Below are 17,069 nucleotides of genomic sequence, written 5' to 3'. Positions count from 1 at the left end.
AGCTCTAGCAGCAGAGAGATGATTTCTCAGGGATTTGCTCAAGGATTTGCTACAGGCCAGTCAACCTCACCTCAACCCCTGGGAACGTGATGGAGCAACTAATCCTGGAAACTAGACTCTTCTGCCCAGTGACAGGACAAGAGGCAATGGGCACAAACTGCAACACATGAAATCCACTTGAACATAAGAAAACAATTCTTTACTGTGATGGTGTTTGAACACTGGAACAGATTGCCCAGAGAGGTTGTGGAGTCTTTATCCTTGAAGATATTAAAAAAGCCAACTGGACATGATCCTGGACAACCTGCTCTAGGTGACCCTGCTTGAGTGGGGGGTTGGACCAGATGATCTCCAGACGTCCCTTCAAACCCCAACTATTCTTTGCTTCTGTGACTTGAGCACTGCAACAAGTAATTCAGTTTGCACTAGGGGAGAGAGAAGGAGCTAAAAGATTGACATTGTAAGCCTAGCAACTGTTGATATTTTCGCAAGATGGAAGAATCAGATTCATGCCCCTGCTTCAACAATTATTTAAATATTTACACTCATTTGAAGTAGCTTCATCAAGAGAAATAGTCTTGATCCACATTATTCAATGACCTTGTGGCTTCTTAATATCCTGGTACATGGATTATCTGAGTTCCAGACCTTGCTCTAAGTTAGACAGAGCATAGACTTAGAAAGAGGTCTCCCACCTGCCCAGTGACTAGTGGACAAGAGATGAACAAATCTAGCTCGTGCCTGATTAGAACTTTAAGTTAAGAGCCTCATATACTTCATTCTTTCCTAAGCATGTACCATGCTGAGAAAGCAGGGGATAGAGAAAAAGTAACTCAGTAAGTCAGAACAGCTTAAACTTAAACTTGCCTGCAGCAGATCTTGAAATGTGTTCTGAGAGAAGAAGGATGGAAGTGACCGCTTCTGTTTTCAGAACAGTTTGGTAGTTCTTCAATTTATCTTCCTTCTATGGTCATAAAATACAATGGTAAAAGTTGCTGAACAAGTACAGAAAGTTCTTCTACTGTGTTTGCTAATCTATCACGTATTAAAGAGAAATGAAAAGCTGCACAGCAATAACAAAAAGGAAATCTCCAGGAAAACAAAACACAAAAGCAGTTGTTCACGTCTAAATGTAAACACAGAGAACTGTTGCTTTAACACATCACCATGTACAGGACATATATGTACCATATTTTCAGTTCTTGGTGGCTCCACAGTTACAGACCTCATGTAGTTTTATTGCCAAACACTTTCCGATTTAGCAGCAGGTTTATTGTGAAAAAAAAAAATGATGGATTTATTTTAATATTTCTTTCCTTTGTCCAAACTGTATCTTGCCATGATGTGCATCAAAACAGCCCTAGAAGTGCATTCAAAGGATTCTTGACTATTCTTAGCTATTAATTTGCTTATACTCTCCCCTGTGCTTTAGGCCCCTTTTTATTTTAACGAAACCCTGATGCAGCCTCTCTCTACAAGAGGAATGTTCTCACTCAGTTTATTACCAATGGCAGTGTTTTTCTGGAATACTTTGCACTCAGGATTCTTATACAAGAAGGGTTACACTGCTCCAAAGAACAGCTCTGTAAGCTAACACATACAACAGGACCACGTCTAAATGTTTACAGTACCTTGCCAGTCATCAGCATACCCAAGCTCTACATCTAGCTCTTGTGCTCATCACTGACTGGGAATAAATCATGTAGACTTATGAGAGCTCATCTGAGAAAATTTCACAGGAATGAGAGATCTGAGAGGCTGAATCCACTTGCATTTGTAAATTACTCCCGGTGAAATTACTGCTAGTGAATAATACTATAATGCATCACATTTATAAATATTACAATAGGAATGATAGTTCCTCAGAGCTATGTGGCAGTACATTTCTAACTAAATATATGCTTTCTCTCCTCCATACTTCAGAGAAGGTGGAGGAAATATTTCAGCAAGGAAGAAGATTAATTTTAAAAGTTATTTCTCACTCAGTATTTCCAGCTTATGTTGCTTTTGAGATCGTTATGAAAGGTTAAATAAGGATGGGCTTTGAGTCAACCTTGAGAATAGTGTTCTCCGGAAGAGAAGGAAGGTGCTATGAACATGCAGATCTTAAAATGAATGTACAAAAGTACAAATTTTTTTCCTGTTATTTTGCCTGTAGGTAATACCTTTTGTGAGAAGAAATACAAAACAGGAAAACCAAAAACCTTTGCCTTTAGCTCATCTGATTTAGCTGTTGCCAAGATACCAGAGCTTTACATAGCATTCATATCCTCCCAAGAGACAAGAAACAGGAATTTTCCTTAAAAACAGCACTAAGCCAACTAAGCACTAGGCTCCAATATATTGAGCACTACATCAGACTCTTACTAATTTCAAATACTGACCCAAGCCTTTTCTTTTTTTCAAATACTTAAAAAGCAGAAGATTATACTTCAACCATTTCTTCTGGAACAAATCAGTAGCTTGTCTTTTTGAGCTCTTAAAACCTGGATTGTTCTAACAGTCTCTCATTCACAGGAGAATCTTTTACATGTCTTCCTTTGCTATAATTCTGCCTTTCATTTTACAGCTATAATGCTCTCTTTTATAGCCCCTATAATGCTCAATTAAACCCAAAGATTTACTAGTTTCACAGTGGAGTTATGTCCTCTATTCTCCAATCTTAATGCTAACATCAAGAGACAGAGGTGCCCCAGCAGTGTCTGGGCATGTTTCAGACACTCCAGAGTATCTTGCTTGACTACAGAAGATGGCATCTCTCAGAGGTCCTGTATCATATACCAGCCCCAAGCAGACATCTCAGAAAGGTTGATTTATGATTGGTAGTGTCTCACTCCTTGCCTGTCTCTGCCTCTGCTTTCCTGGTTGTGCTTGTTGGTTCATGTCTTAAAGCACCTGCTCCCTAGGCAGGCGTTAGCTTTTGTTTTAATCCTGTATCACCAAAATGATATGCTGGTCCAGGCACCAGGCTCCCAGGCACTACCAGAAAATAGGTAGTAGCAATTGTGCATATGGCAGAGCAAGGGATAGTTGTTTAGGGGAATAGAAGAGGCAAAAATGGACCCTATGCAATCTCATAAAGATTTTAATTTCCTGGCAGAGGAGAGAAATCATAAAACCTTACCTGAAGTGGCTTATATGAACCCTGACATTGAGTAATCATTAGGATTTTCCTTTTTATTTCAGGGAACACAAACAACCTGGAAGCATGAGTAGCCTTCCACAATAGCATTTGTCCATGTGCTGTTGTCCAGATGATGCCATTTCATTTTGAATAAATGCCATTCCTCTGAGTTCAATGCATGTATCCAATAAATGCTGAATTAAATTCATCCAGGAAAAAAGGGGAAATCAGATGTATCTTGTAAAAACAGAAAGATGGTTGTAACTGTAATGGTTTCAGTGTAATGACTCTAGAGGCCTTAGTGAGATGCTGGCAGCAAAACCCTATCCTGGCATGTCTGGCATTTTAAACAGTCAGAAGGAATAAATTGATGAGTCAGACTCAACCTCTTTTTATCTCTGATAAAGTTGTCCTACAGACACGTCTCTTCTTTTACTTACCTGAAAGCGAAGAAGCAGTAATTTATGTACAAGATCACTTAGATGTTGCTTCAATAAGCAAACAAAGCTAGAATAGTAGTAAAAATATTTCTATTTCAGGTTTTTCCATTAAAAAGTTGTTCTATACTACTTCTGCTGATGCAGTTAAACATGATCTAGAACAACTAAGAGGTCCCAAACACAAGTGTGTGGATATATCTTGCTGCTGAACAAAACAGTCTTGGAGCTGGGCATCAAGGTTTATGATGAGAGGAGAGCATGTCAAAATTTTTCTTGAATAAAATGGAGTTAAATCTTCCTTCATACTGCCAAAAGTTTTCTGGTGGATGAGAAGAACACTTGCACTGCTCAGAGAAATACACATTTCTCAAGAGGCAGAACATCCAGAGTCTGTGATACAGCAGGATAGTGGTTCCCTGCACTAGCTCCAAGGACAAAGCATGACACTGGCTAATTATCCCTGCCAAGAGAAAATGCGTATAAATGTACATAACTCTTAACTGTACCCAAGAAGATATGCATTTTTCTCTGCACGGTGCTGCTACACATGATCACAGTAAGTGGGTGCCCAGAGGTCCCTGCACGGCACTCTATGTCTCTGTGAGGGCAGGCACAATTTTAAATTTCTCTGAGCAGGTTCAGCAGCAGTCCCTTGCTCTGGGGAGAGATTTGGCAACAGATTGCACCAGCCGCTGAACTCTGGGGCCCCAGCATGCAGGAAGAGGTGCTAAGGACCACAGGCAGGATTACTTCCATGCCCTATAAATGTGTTAGCGTTTTGTTAGAATGGATGTTTTTTTCTTAATTAAACTTTCCTAGTCAGAAACACGTGAGCATGTACCCAGTAGCACTTACATGGTAACTGTAACATAACAGGTACGTGGTAGATTCATTTTGTGTATAAACCAGTACACTAAGACCTGTAAAACACAGGCTCACTACCTCAGATACATCCCAGCCACACCATGCACTCTGCACATTTGCTGGAGAAAGAAAATGAACGGTTGTCTGGACTTCCAGAGTCCAGAGAAATCCTGGGGGAATGACCAAATCTTCAAATTCTTCCCAAACAGAATTTTAGGTCTAAAAATAGAGAAACCCAGACATGGAAGCCTCAGATCCATTGGCTTAACTGTGTAGGGATGGGGGACACTTACAAAAGAGTCACTGCGGGATTGTGATCCCAAAAAGCAAAGGAAACTGGAAAGTGTTTATGATTGTATGAGATGCTGATTAACTAGGCAGGCTCATGACACTAGCAGCAGCTGCCAAGTGCTCACACCCAAGATACACAACAGAATTGTGACTGCCTGGCTGCTTTGTCTGTCATGTGGATTTGAGCTGTGTCTACCCTGGCTGATGGCATAAAAAGGGCTATTTATTGTAGGAGAGGGTAATGTAGACCTGGAATCACGGAGACCTGCAGTGACACACTTCAGTCCTAAGATCCCAGCTGATACCATCAGTGGTAATTCAACCACGCATATCAGGATGTGGCTATAATTTACAAAGTGGGAGAGAGTGTTAACTAGCAAACCCTGAAATATCACATCATGCTTGTAATTCTGGTACTTTTGCAGTCTGAAGCACTGTTGCAGGCAAAGTCTTGGCTCAGGGATTTTTTTGCAATTTATTGCCAGTTAACACAAACTTTTAATCCCTGATTTGGATCCTGAGGAAAAAAAAATAGCATAAACAATCAAACACTTAAGTAAACACTTTTCTCCTCCTCCCCCAGACTTAGCTTAAGCCAAACACCTCTCCTTTCCCCTTTCTAGTCTCAAATACTCTTGTTTTTGCCACAGGTTACACTCAGACCATCCTGATTCCTTTGGTGAGATGACAGATTGCACCAGAGGCTGGGGTCATGCCATAATGATTTCTGTGCATATTGGTTTCTTTCTGCCACTCAGTGTTTCCTATTGGTTTTCCTCTGCCTGTCAGGGTTTCTTGGTGTCCCTGCTCCAACCTTGGTCCTCCACAGGCCACAGTCCCTTCAGTTTACTTGCTCCAACGTGGATCCTTCATGGGCAGCAGTCCTTTCAGAGGTGTCCTTGTCTCAGTGTTAGTCACCCATAGGCCACAGTGCCTTCAGGGGCATCCCTTGCTTGGCACAGCAAGCCTCCTTCCAAAAGCATGTCTCCAGCTGTCTTTCCAATGGTGTGCCTTCAGCAGCACATTTCCATGAACATCTCCAGTCTCTCACAGCTGCCACTCTTTCTTAAATCTGCCTGCACCAAGGCACCATGCGCTCCCCACCAAGCTGCAGTGTTGGTGGGTGATGGGCACCAGTCAAAGCCAACTGGAAACGGTTGTGACTGGTTCCCTCAAAGGTCTCCACTGCAGCTCCCTGCCACTTAAACCCTGCAATTTATGCCCAGTATATTCCACGCCTCACCTCTGCAATATGCATATTTCAGAACTGTTTTAATACACATCCATCATAAACTCTACTTTCAACACCATCACAGTCTTAATGTACGTTCATTATAAACTCTATCCATAGTCACTGCAGACCAGACTTTAGGGGTTATCATCGTAACAATGTCTGCCCACAGTTACTAGAATTCTACTCTTTGACCCAGCAATCCACATCACAGGGGTTTACACAGTAACAATTTGAACATGCAGCTGTTACAGACTCCATGCCCTGCCCCAAGGACTAAATTATCAGGGTTAATATTACAGCAATCTCAGCATATACTTATTACAAACTTCACACCTTGTTCCTACAAAACACGTAACCAAGAAGGACACAACGGCTTGAATATATTCACTACAAACTCCATCTCTTGGCCCCGCAGACTAGATTATCAGAGTTAACATCATAGTAATCTAAATACTTATTACATAGTTCAGGCCTTGTCCCTGTAAAATACATGTTCAAGACCATCATAACAGTTTAAGTTATTTACTATACCTTACCATACGACCAAAAGATTAGCATAGGACAAGCGAAGACTAACACCACTATTGGAGGTACCAGTAAGTGCATGAGTTCAGGAGCTGCTGGGCTTCAGCCAGACTCAAAATGGGTTGTGAACAATGTTCATTTGATGTAGTGTGGGCGTTTCTGCATTTGGGGAGTAAAACAGTGTACCAAATGGATTAGCTTTCCTGGAGCTTGCTCTGCATCCTGCTAACAATCCTCTGACCTTTTCTTTGCACTTGCATTCCTTAACTCACAACCCTAGATCTCTGTTGGGCTTTCTGTCCCACTTCATCATATCCTCCTCCTTTTCCTTCAAGAACATCCAGAAGTGCTAGCATGTAAGGCTATAGCATGGAGACTTTTCATCCTCTCCTGACACTTTTTCTGAAGTTGACCACACTACTGGACTCTTAGCATTATTCTTGGCCATGCTGCTAACCTCACGCCTGTCTTCTGGCATGCTCCCCCCAGTATGATACATACAGGTCACTCCTGGATGAACAGGATGTCCCACCAGCTTACCAGGTGATACCAGCAGGGCATAAGTAACTGTGCCTAGCCATCAGAGCTTTCAGGCCATGGCATCAGTGACCACCACCTTGTCAGGACCCTCTCCCTGTGCTTATAAACACAGCCCATCAGCCCAGACAGCTGTAGTCGATTATCCCCCTCTTCCCCGTCCCTCCATAGGGGTATCTTTTCTGCAGCATTGGCAAGATCAGGCCATTGCTCCATATATCCCTCCATCAGCCGATCCCAAAGACATCCTGCACTGCATAGGCGGTGTTTGTAAGTGGCATAGGCCAAGCTCCCCAGAGCTTGGCTCTCCCAAGCCACAGACTTTAATTCGTTTGCTCTGGCCCCCCAGCACTTCCATAGCCACTGCCGGGCCATCTCCCTGGGACAGTGGCTCTAAGTGTCCAGCGTTTCTGTAATTTGCTCTAAGCAAAGGCTTGCCAAGTGGCCACGCTGGGGGAGCGGCGGGTCTGCTTAGCCACCGTAACCGCGGCTGCCTGAAAGGACTGTTTTATTTCACCATCAGACCACTCAGTTTCCTGCCCCCCAGGTGCCGGGGACCCCCTCCAAGGCGGTCACCCTGGGCTCCTGGGCTGCTCCCACAGCAGCCCCAGCGGTTCACCGTGCTGCTTGCAATTTCACCACTTCAGTGCTACTAGCTGCTGGCCAGGGGCCTCCCTTTTGCCCCAGGCACTTGTTAACACCTGTTTTAGCAGGCCACTGCTCTGACAGACACCATCAGCCCGACTCCCTAACTCTGCGAAGCAGTCCGGGTCTCTGCACAGCCACAGTGAAGCAGCTCACCCTTCTCCAGCCACAGCCCCGCTGCAGCTCCCGTGTTTCCAACGGTGTGCCTTCAGCAGCGCATCCCCACGAGTGTCTCCAGCCCCTTGCGGCGGCCACTTTTTCTTAAATCTGCCCACGCCGGGTGCCGCACGCTCCCTGCGGGGCTGCAGCGCTGGCCGGCGGCAGGCTGCCACCAGTGCAGGGCAGGTTGTGGCCGCTCCCATGCAGGGCAGCCCCTGCCGCCCACGCTCTGCCGTTTATGCCCAACGTTAGTCCATAAAAGAAGTATTTTGGAGCAACAGAAGACAGTGACTGTCAAGGTTTTCATGTCCTGGTGAAGGAGGAGGTAACCAATAGTAGGGGAGGCGAATGCCAGACAATTCAGTCTGCAATGGGAGTCTCCTCTCCTTCATAAACAGTAATGATGGATTGCTTCAGCTAGGCATTATCTAAACCAAAAATGTCACACGGACTCTTTTTGAGAGTCCAGTTTTACATGTTAGGCCTGCCTTGCACTGCACAGAAAGTATTTATAGAGCGTGTGTAAACAAGTCACCTTTAGTTTCACTGGATTTTGATAATAAGCTACTGGCAGTGAGACATCACTCCCTTTTCTATATCGTCTGTGTAGTTCATAATTTATTCTGTAAGCACATGGTTTAAACGAGTTTCCTGTGCTACTGAGAAGAGCACCAAACACAGCATTTAAATACATTGTGTAAACTAGTCAGGGAATACACTCCTTAGCACACTTTACCTAATTCACTGCCACACTTCTGCCAACGCCTTAGAGAAGAGCTGGAGCTAAGGAGCAGGGAGGCAGCTCACCGGGAACGCCACCATGCTGGACCAGCTCACATCCTGGCTGCACCTCTACATGCTGCTCTTATACCATAGTAATGTAATAGAAAAAAATATATTTTAAATCATTGTCTTCTAGGGCTTTCCATTCCGGAACAGTAATCCAAAAGAGATGAATTGTAGGAAAAATATCATAAATCACTGGCCATTTTCTGAGCTATTCTCTGTAAAATTAATGTCTGGCTATTGTTTTTCTATTAGTCATAATTATGAGAAAAGGCCTAGAAATTACCAACCATGTCATAACTTTTATGACCACTCTTTGAATTACTAATGAATGGCTTATTAAATATATACATATGTCCAACCCCAAAGCATAAAGTAAAGCAATTTTAAGTCTTGCCACTAGTTCACAGCCTGCTACCAGCAGAACAAATAACTTCTGTTAATTGCATCTCCCTAAAGAACTTTTATTCTCAAATGTCTTTTTTTGATCATCTGTCAGTATTTTGCTTCCTATGTGTACTGACAGCATAAAGGGCTGGCAGATACAGAAAGAGAAAATTTAAACAGCTGTTTGCAATTTGATCCATATCTGGAGGATAATAAAGGATAAGGAGGTGATAAGGAACTGCTAATATAAGCTTGTCAAGAATGAAGGTGTGCCAAACTCTTCCAATCTGGTCTAATGGATAAAGCAGAAGCAACTGATGAGGCATACACATCTGGGTGCCAGTGGAGCTTTTGGTGTTGTCCTATATTCTGGTGTGCTGACATACAAACAAATAAAATCACAGAAGAATGCACTAGCTGTAGCTGCTAAGCCTCAAAGAGTACAGACAAAGATCTCTATCCAAGGCATTTACAAGCTACAGTAGTTACTCACAACTGGAAGATGAAAAGAGGATATACATTAGATTATCGCCAGTGTTGAAAAGCAAGCACTGAAGGTGCTGTTTGCTTCCCACACAGAACAAATAAATCCATGTGCACTAGACCTCAGAGCTTTAGACACTGGTGTCACCAAAAGCATAGATCATTGGTGGGGCCTCTACAGTGTGTAATGCTGCATAATATGTAGGCTCTACCAACCTGTTCTCCAGATGGTTGTTGAAAACATTCAGAGATCAAAGGACACTGTGGTTCTAACAGTGATGAGATTAACAAAGAGGCAGGAAAGATGCTAGAGGATGGAGATTATCCCTGCTGTTAGAGATGGGCTTGAAAAGTTCTATTTTTGAAAGGATGAACTTGGAGAATGAGAATATTTTGATTGCTGCCCAGCTCATGCAAATACTGTCCTTTGGCTGCTTAAGTTATGAAGAACTGGATGCATGTTGCTGACGTTCTGTTTTGTGCTCATTAATTAATTTTTAATTTGGCTTATCTTTTTGAATTTTCAGTCCCACCTGCCCATTTTATTCAGTTGACCTGTCCTGCCTGATGCATATGTTATAAATTCTGTGGAATAGAGACAGTGTCCTTTGTTTTTGCCTTTACTGTATTTAGTGCAAAGTGGTCTTGATCTTTGCCTTTGATTCCCAAGTACTACAGTGCTTAATGAATAATAAATATACAAAATATGACCATCATTTATTAGTAATTCTGTATTCAACAGCCAAATCTCTATGTACATACCCAGCACTGACACATCTCAACTAGCACACGCAGTAACCGGAATACAAATGAGAACTCCATCATTCCAGGAATAACAAATGTGTCTCCTTCTACTGCCAATTTACCAGCTGGATCAGACAAATGTCTTACTTAAAAATACATCTGAAAGGCTTCCAATCAAAACATAATATGAACAGTAATATTTTAAAGACCTGAAAAAAGACAAACAGTATTTCTGTCACTTAGTCCAGACAGTTGTATACACAGATCTGGTAAGACAGGCTTGTATGTGGATAATATCTCAGCACACATCAGCTCAGAAACACAGCAACAACCACAGTTAACATGTTAAATACAACAGCCTGAAGGTGGACGCTCAGCTTCTGCTTCATCTTAATAACACTTAAGCACATATCTAACATTTATGCCCTTAAATAGCTTCCTGTAAAACCCTAAGCTGTTCTGACCCATACAGTTTTTTACAGTGTAGTGCCAGGTTTTCAGATTGTGCTCTCGCAGCCAAATTAGCCCACTGCAACCTGACTGCAAGGCAGGTCCTTGCTTACATGATGGCCATCATCTTTGCCAACCCACTCACTGTGGAGCTTATTAAAACTAAGGTTGTACCATTCATCTCCTCTGTGACTTGCCTGCAGAAAGAGATTGTAATGCAGATACAGAAGTACACAGGTGATTTCAATGAGAAGTCGAGAAAGCCACACTGCTTGCAAATACAGGTTCTTGCTTCTGCAGCTTTCTGAGTGCAAACTAGAGCTGTAAACTAAATGGCTGCTTTGATAGTCATAACATTTTGGAAAAAAATAGGTAGTGTTGTGTGAGGAGGAAACAACACTGAATTCCACCAAATTCTTGCTTTACAAGACAGCGTGTGAAATGTTCAGTGACATGCCACAAACCTATCACCTTACAAATAGCAACAGAGAGACTCAAAAGTTACAGATGTCCTTTAGGAGACTATGACTGTTGATACACAAAGATAAGAAAATAACCATCAGCCTCCTCAAAAGATTTGAAAAAACTTACTGTAGCTTGGTTCTAGGGAATAGAGGCCTGCAAGTGTTCTCTTCCAGTTTCAGTTCTGTTTAATATGGAAAGTGTCTGCTGCTGCTTTAGCCCTCTGTTTCACCCCATTGAAATTGGCCCACACAGTCCATATCGGTTCACTCTGTCAAGCCCTCTGCAAGCACGCAGAGTGTCTACAAGACAGCGAACCATGGAATTGTGAACCTGTTCAAAGTCACACTTTTGGGAACAGCTTTTCTTATTAGCTAGATGCAGCAATCTCATTTCACCTTTTTTTCTCTGCACAGAAATGGCTTCCATCGCAACAGAAAATGTTACTCAACTTCACAACATTATGACCACCCAGGAGCTCAGAACCAGTCTGGCAGATTTCCACAATACTTCAGGAGTGTATCAAAGGAATGGATCTGGATGCATCGATTCAGATGCGTGGAACTGGCTATACACGTTTCAGCCTGGATTCCTCTGGTTTATATTTGTGCTGGGAGCAATAGAAAATGGCTTTGTCCTCAGCGTCCTGTGTTTCCACAAGAGTCACTGCACAGTGGCTGAAATTTATTTAGCAAACATGGCACTTGCTGACCTAATGTTAGTCTGTGTTTTGCCTTTCTGGGCCATTAATATTTCTAATAAGTTTGAATGGCCTTTTGGCCTATTCCTCTGTAAAGCCGTCAACACAATTAGTTACATGAACTTTTATTCTAGCATTTATTTTCTGACACTAGTAAGCATCGACCGCTATCTGGCCTTGGTGAAAACCATGTCTCTTGGACGGATGCGACGAACCACCTGCGCCAAATGGAATTGCTTCATAGTCTGGATGTGTGCATTGCTCATGTGTTCGCCTACAATAATGTTCCGAAATTTAAAGTATTTCCCAGAATACAACATCACGGCCTGTTCTCTTGAGTATCCATCCACCTACTGGCACCCTGCAAACAACTGCTTGCTTAATATTGTGGGCTTTGTGATCCCACTCTGTGTAATTACCTATTGTACCATGCAAATCATCAAAGCTTTACGAAGTAATGAGTTACATAAACTCAAGGTAATCCAGACAGAGAGGAGAGCCACCATGCTGGTCCTTACTGTGCTTTTGCTGTTTGTTATTTGCTGGCTTCCATTTCAGATCAGCACATTCATTGACACAATCTCTTACCTAGCAGACACTTTCCAATGCCTTGAAGACATCAATGAAATAGTGACCCAGGTAGCAACATACTGTGCCTTTAGCAACAGCTGCTTGAACCCAGTCCTGTACGTTATTGTAGGGAAGCACTTCCAGAAGAAGGCTGTGGAATTCTATACGGACTTGTTCCCAAAGGGGTGCAGAAAATCACAGTCTGTGCAGATGGAAAACTCCCTGGACACTTTAAGAACTTCTATTTCCAGTGAATGCCTAAAGAAAAAGTCTGTTTTCCCATTACCACGATAGCACAGTTCCTTCATTACAGGAAAACAAACTTCTAACATTTGCCTCCGCTAATATCCATCTGCTATGGGTCCTCAGCATAAACATGTGGTAGCATTCATCATTTGTGGGGAACCAGTGGTTTGATCTTAATGCAACCTCCATTTAGACATCTGCTTCTACTGCTATTGGACATTTGTCATGGTTCAACATACACTGTGGCATATTTACATTTTCATGACTGGATTATATTAGCTGGCTTCATTGTTTGAAATGTTTGTATTTCTAATGAATACAGGCACCTGAATGCACATACAGTTCTCTGAATAGGGCCACAGGATAGGAGCTATTGTCAGGATTGTGTGACTGCTTATGGTACCCATACAGTTTGTATGACTACATTTTTGATAGGAGGAACTCATATTTAAATAAGTTTCTGGGAACTCTTGTAGGAATATCATTCAAACTGATTTTTAGGAGTTGCCATCTTCCATGCCGTTTCCTTTCTCTGCTCAGTCATCCACAACAATTTTATTTGATTGACAAACTGTGCCTTTTTGCAAGTGCTCTGCCTCTGCCAAGCAGAGGTTTATGTCAGCCTTTATGTGTGGAATGTAACTTAATAAAGGTAGTGGAAGGAAGGCTGCAGCCAGCTTCCTGAAGTGAGCTGAGTTTTCTTTGTAGCAGGAAAGTATTTACCCCTTCTGCAAAGTTGCTGCATTTACTATGAAGAGCTCCCTTTGGGTGAGCGAATGTTGCTTACATTCATACATACACTTCAGCTCAGAGACTTGTTCTTTTAATAGTCACAAACTATAATTAATGTTTGTAGTGCTATCTAATGGAAACATAAATGCTCAGCACAACTGTTATAACCTCACAAGAAGCAGAAACTGAGGCTATGAAGGAAAGCATCATCTATCTGCCTTAGAAATCTAACTGAAGATAATAGGAGTTTTGAATGTTCGGAGTATGTAAATGTGGCTTCTTTAGACTCTTGCATTGGCTAAGTTTTCTCTGTAGAATTAATTTGAGTGATATTAATATAAAATACCTCCTCCCAAATTAGACTGGATTTATAATCTAAATTATTTCTACACAAAAGATAAACTGATAGTGTACCAAATTGTCAATATGCATTTTTACCTCTAGAAACCTTGTTCTAAACCTGACTTGGAGATGATCTAACAGCTACTGATATTAACAGAGCCTTTCCTTTCTTTTCAAGGCACTGAAGGCTAAAGCCTTATAATTCCCAAGAGAAATAGAGTTTGGTGACATAATTAAACTATGACTGCTACTATGAGTAGCCTTTATCCATCAGAGCTTGAACGGAACAGTAAATCTATGGGAAAGTTGTACTAAACCTTAAAATATTTAAACCAGGAAAACACTCGAGAAGTGTGCAAATGTGCTATGAAAACTGTGGGATTTAGAAGATTGCAGAAGATTTATAAGCAATTTCTATAGATTTTCTTTAATCATCCAATATAATTCTGTGTCATAAATCTTTTTTCATTCTATATATTGTCCAAGACACTTATAATAAAATACATCAAGGCTTTCTGTTATCGCCAGTGTTATCAGTATTGTCTTATAAATGAGTATGCTGTTCACTCAAACTTTAAATGAAAGGAATTCCATATGGTAGTTACGGGCAATGGAAGAAATGTTGACTGTCTGGTACTGAGGAGTAAAATATTTAAGTGTTATGACATGTCAAGAATATGACATTAATTTAAATCATGTAAATACATAGAGACATTATTTTGCTATATGGTAAGTATTTACGATAGAAAATAAATAACTTTAACAAATGAAATTTGTTGGCATTTTCTTCTTTTGTGTGTGTGCTTTCACTCTGGAATGACTGATCTGAAATGCAACTGGTGCAGATAATTTCTTTCACTTCCTGTTGTACCATAGGAAAGTGAGCTGAAATAACAGAATTGTGTTTGTTGTGGACAGGACAATGTTGCTCTTTCTTAGTCAGGAGGTCTGTGGAAAAGTCAGAAACTCAATTCTGGTCTTCCAAATCCCCAAGCAGTACGATAGCCATGGGATCATTCTTTCTTTCCATTGTTCCATCAGCACATTGTGGGTTTCTGGGCTATACTGGCACCTTCCATATTTTTCTGTTTCTGCCTCCATAAAATGTAGTTAATAGGGCTTGATTATTACTGCATTGTGAAGCTACCTACCAGGATCAGTTCATTAGGAATTGCAAATCATTTCACTAGAGTTTAAGCTCTCCTTGACAAACTCTGTCTACAGCAGATATAAAGAAATCTGGTCAAGCTAAACAAAGAATTTTATGTCACAAGGTTGCATCCAAGAATATTTTTCCAGCTTCCAGAACAAATGGTTTATCATAGCAAATAAGTGGGTTAATTTAGAGACCATCTCAGTAAGGAAAATCAGTCTGTTAAATTCATACTGTCCCAAAAAGATAATTTGTTCAGATCACAAAAGGTTCCAATTTATGCTAAGAGGAACAGGATTTTTAATAGTTAGACTGTTGGACTGAGAACCAGAACTCCTGAGATGTTTTTGATTTCTACCATTTGTCTACTATGTAACATGTTACATCTGTCTTGATCAATCTATTTGGTTAATCTTTCTTATCAGAGAGGCCCAGTGAGCATTTGTAACTCCCTATGCACACTTAGAGAATGTGTATTTCTTACAGGAAAGTCAACACAAATAGGATGACTGAAGATCATATAAGCTTAAAACATGAACTAATGTACTGTGAGTATCCCAGGTTGAAGGCACCAATAGACAGATACATTTTAATTACGTGTGTGTATATATATATATGTGTGTATATATATGTATATACACACACAAATATATGTACAGGAAAACCCTTTTAACTGTTGACTGTAATACAGATACTTTTAAACCTGATCCTTCACTTTCCTTTCACCTGTGCAAAGTGTAAAACATTACCAAATCATTCTATGCTTTTCATGGGTTTAAATGGAGACCCAAGCTCACAGCATCACAGCATAGTTGGGGTTGGAAGGGAAGTCTGGAGATCATCTGGTCCAATCCCCCCTGCTCCAGCAGGGTCACCTAGAGCAGGTTGCTCGGGATCATGTCCAGTGGGTTTTGAATATCTCCAAGGATGGAGACTACGCAACCTCTCTGGGCAACCGTCATAGTGAAGAAGTGTTTTCTTGTGTGCAGCTGGGGTTTCCTTTATTTCAGTTTGCACCCATTGCCTCTTGTCATGTCACTGGGCACCACTGAGAAGAGACTGGCCCCATCATCTTTACACCCTCCAATCAGATATGTATAAACATTGATAAGTTGCAAAGAAATAGTGAGTTAAATCCACTCTTTAATGAAGTTAAAGCTCATTATATAGACTTGTTCTAAGATCTTTATGATTCAGGAGCTATAACTGAACCTATTCATTTCACAGTCTCTCCCAAATGAACAGATTCCCCATTTTGAATATCTCTCCATCTCTGAAAAAAGTTCTAAAGATGACAGTAAAAAATGGAAAAGGAGAGATTGTTTTTGGAGAGAGAGAGGAGGGAGGGGATTTACAAACCAACACTTCGATCTCTTTTTAAAGGGATGAGTTAGTTGACCTGATCAGTTAGATTTCAGACACAGCTGCAGTTTGCGATTCAGAAAATGTGAACGAATGTGGATGTTGGCTGCTCTTAGAGACTCATGTCTAAGCAAGGCTGAATTCCAGATATCTTGTTATTGCTCAAATGTCCTTCTTTATGAAAAAATAACTTAAACATAGAAATGAAGTAGCGTAAGCAAAGAGGAAGTTAGGGAAAGTCTGTGACGAAGATCTCCTGTTGCATTGCACTTACCTTAGTGAGTCATAGTGTGGGCTGTGATGTTTAGAGATTGATCCCATCTGGGTTATTAGGATCCCTCACACATGCGATTCAAAAAATAACATGTTTCAGGTCATCACCAAAAAAAAAGTTTTGTAACATTTTTCAGAAATCAAGAAGTCAAAAATACTCATTTGTAACTTCATTTGAGAGGCAGTTTTAATAATGCTTTGATTATTTAATAAAATGAATAAATGTTGAAATAAGATGTAATTTAAATTTTTTTAAAAAGCATATATACATTTTAAATCTTCAAATTGTTTGGGTTTTTTAGAGTTTTTTCAAAAGTGATGGTGTTCAGTCAGAACAGTTTTTCCAGTTTGTGTCAGTTTTGCCAGTGTTTGCATTGACCTAACTTAGAATCTTTTCAAAGAAAGAAATAAGGCTTGGGATAAAAGTATTTATCATGGTGATAGTGAAGGTCATAATAAGATACCACAGTGAAGCCAAGCATGATCTTTCATTTCAACTCACTTGTCAAACAAGAATGGACACCATGAAATGAGAATTCAGAGAGAGAGTGCATTCATTA

At 40.9% G+C, this 17,069-nt stretch overlaps 1 protein-coding gene across 2 annotated transcripts in view; it reads left to right on the top strand.

Moving 5' to 3' along the window:
• BDKRB2 (bradykinin receptor B2) overlaps positions 1-14,456 on the top strand; it is a 28,191-nt gene extending 13,735 nt beyond the window's left edge. For both annotated transcript variants that reach the window (XM_064512111.1, XM_026107682.2), the window contains one exon: positions 11,548-14,456. In XM_064512111.1, the coding sequence (XP_064368181.1) occupies positions 11,550-12,695 (1,146 nt within the window). In that variant the 5' untranslated portion in view covers positions 11,548-11,549 and the 3' untranslated portion in view covers positions 12,696-14,456. The remainder of the gene's footprint in view (positions 1-11,547) is intronic.
• The last annotated feature ends 2,613 nt before the right edge of the window (positions 14,457-17,069 follow it).

This window comes from Dromaius novaehollandiae, chromosome 5 (genome assembly GCF_036370855.1).
Source record: "Dromaius novaehollandiae isolate bDroNov1 chromosome 5, bDroNov1.hap1, whole genome shotgun sequence".
NCBI lineage: Eukaryota > Metazoa > Chordata > Aves > Casuariiformes > Dromaiidae > Dromaius > Dromaius novaehollandiae.
This window is presented reverse-complemented; position numbering and strand designations above follow the sequence as displayed.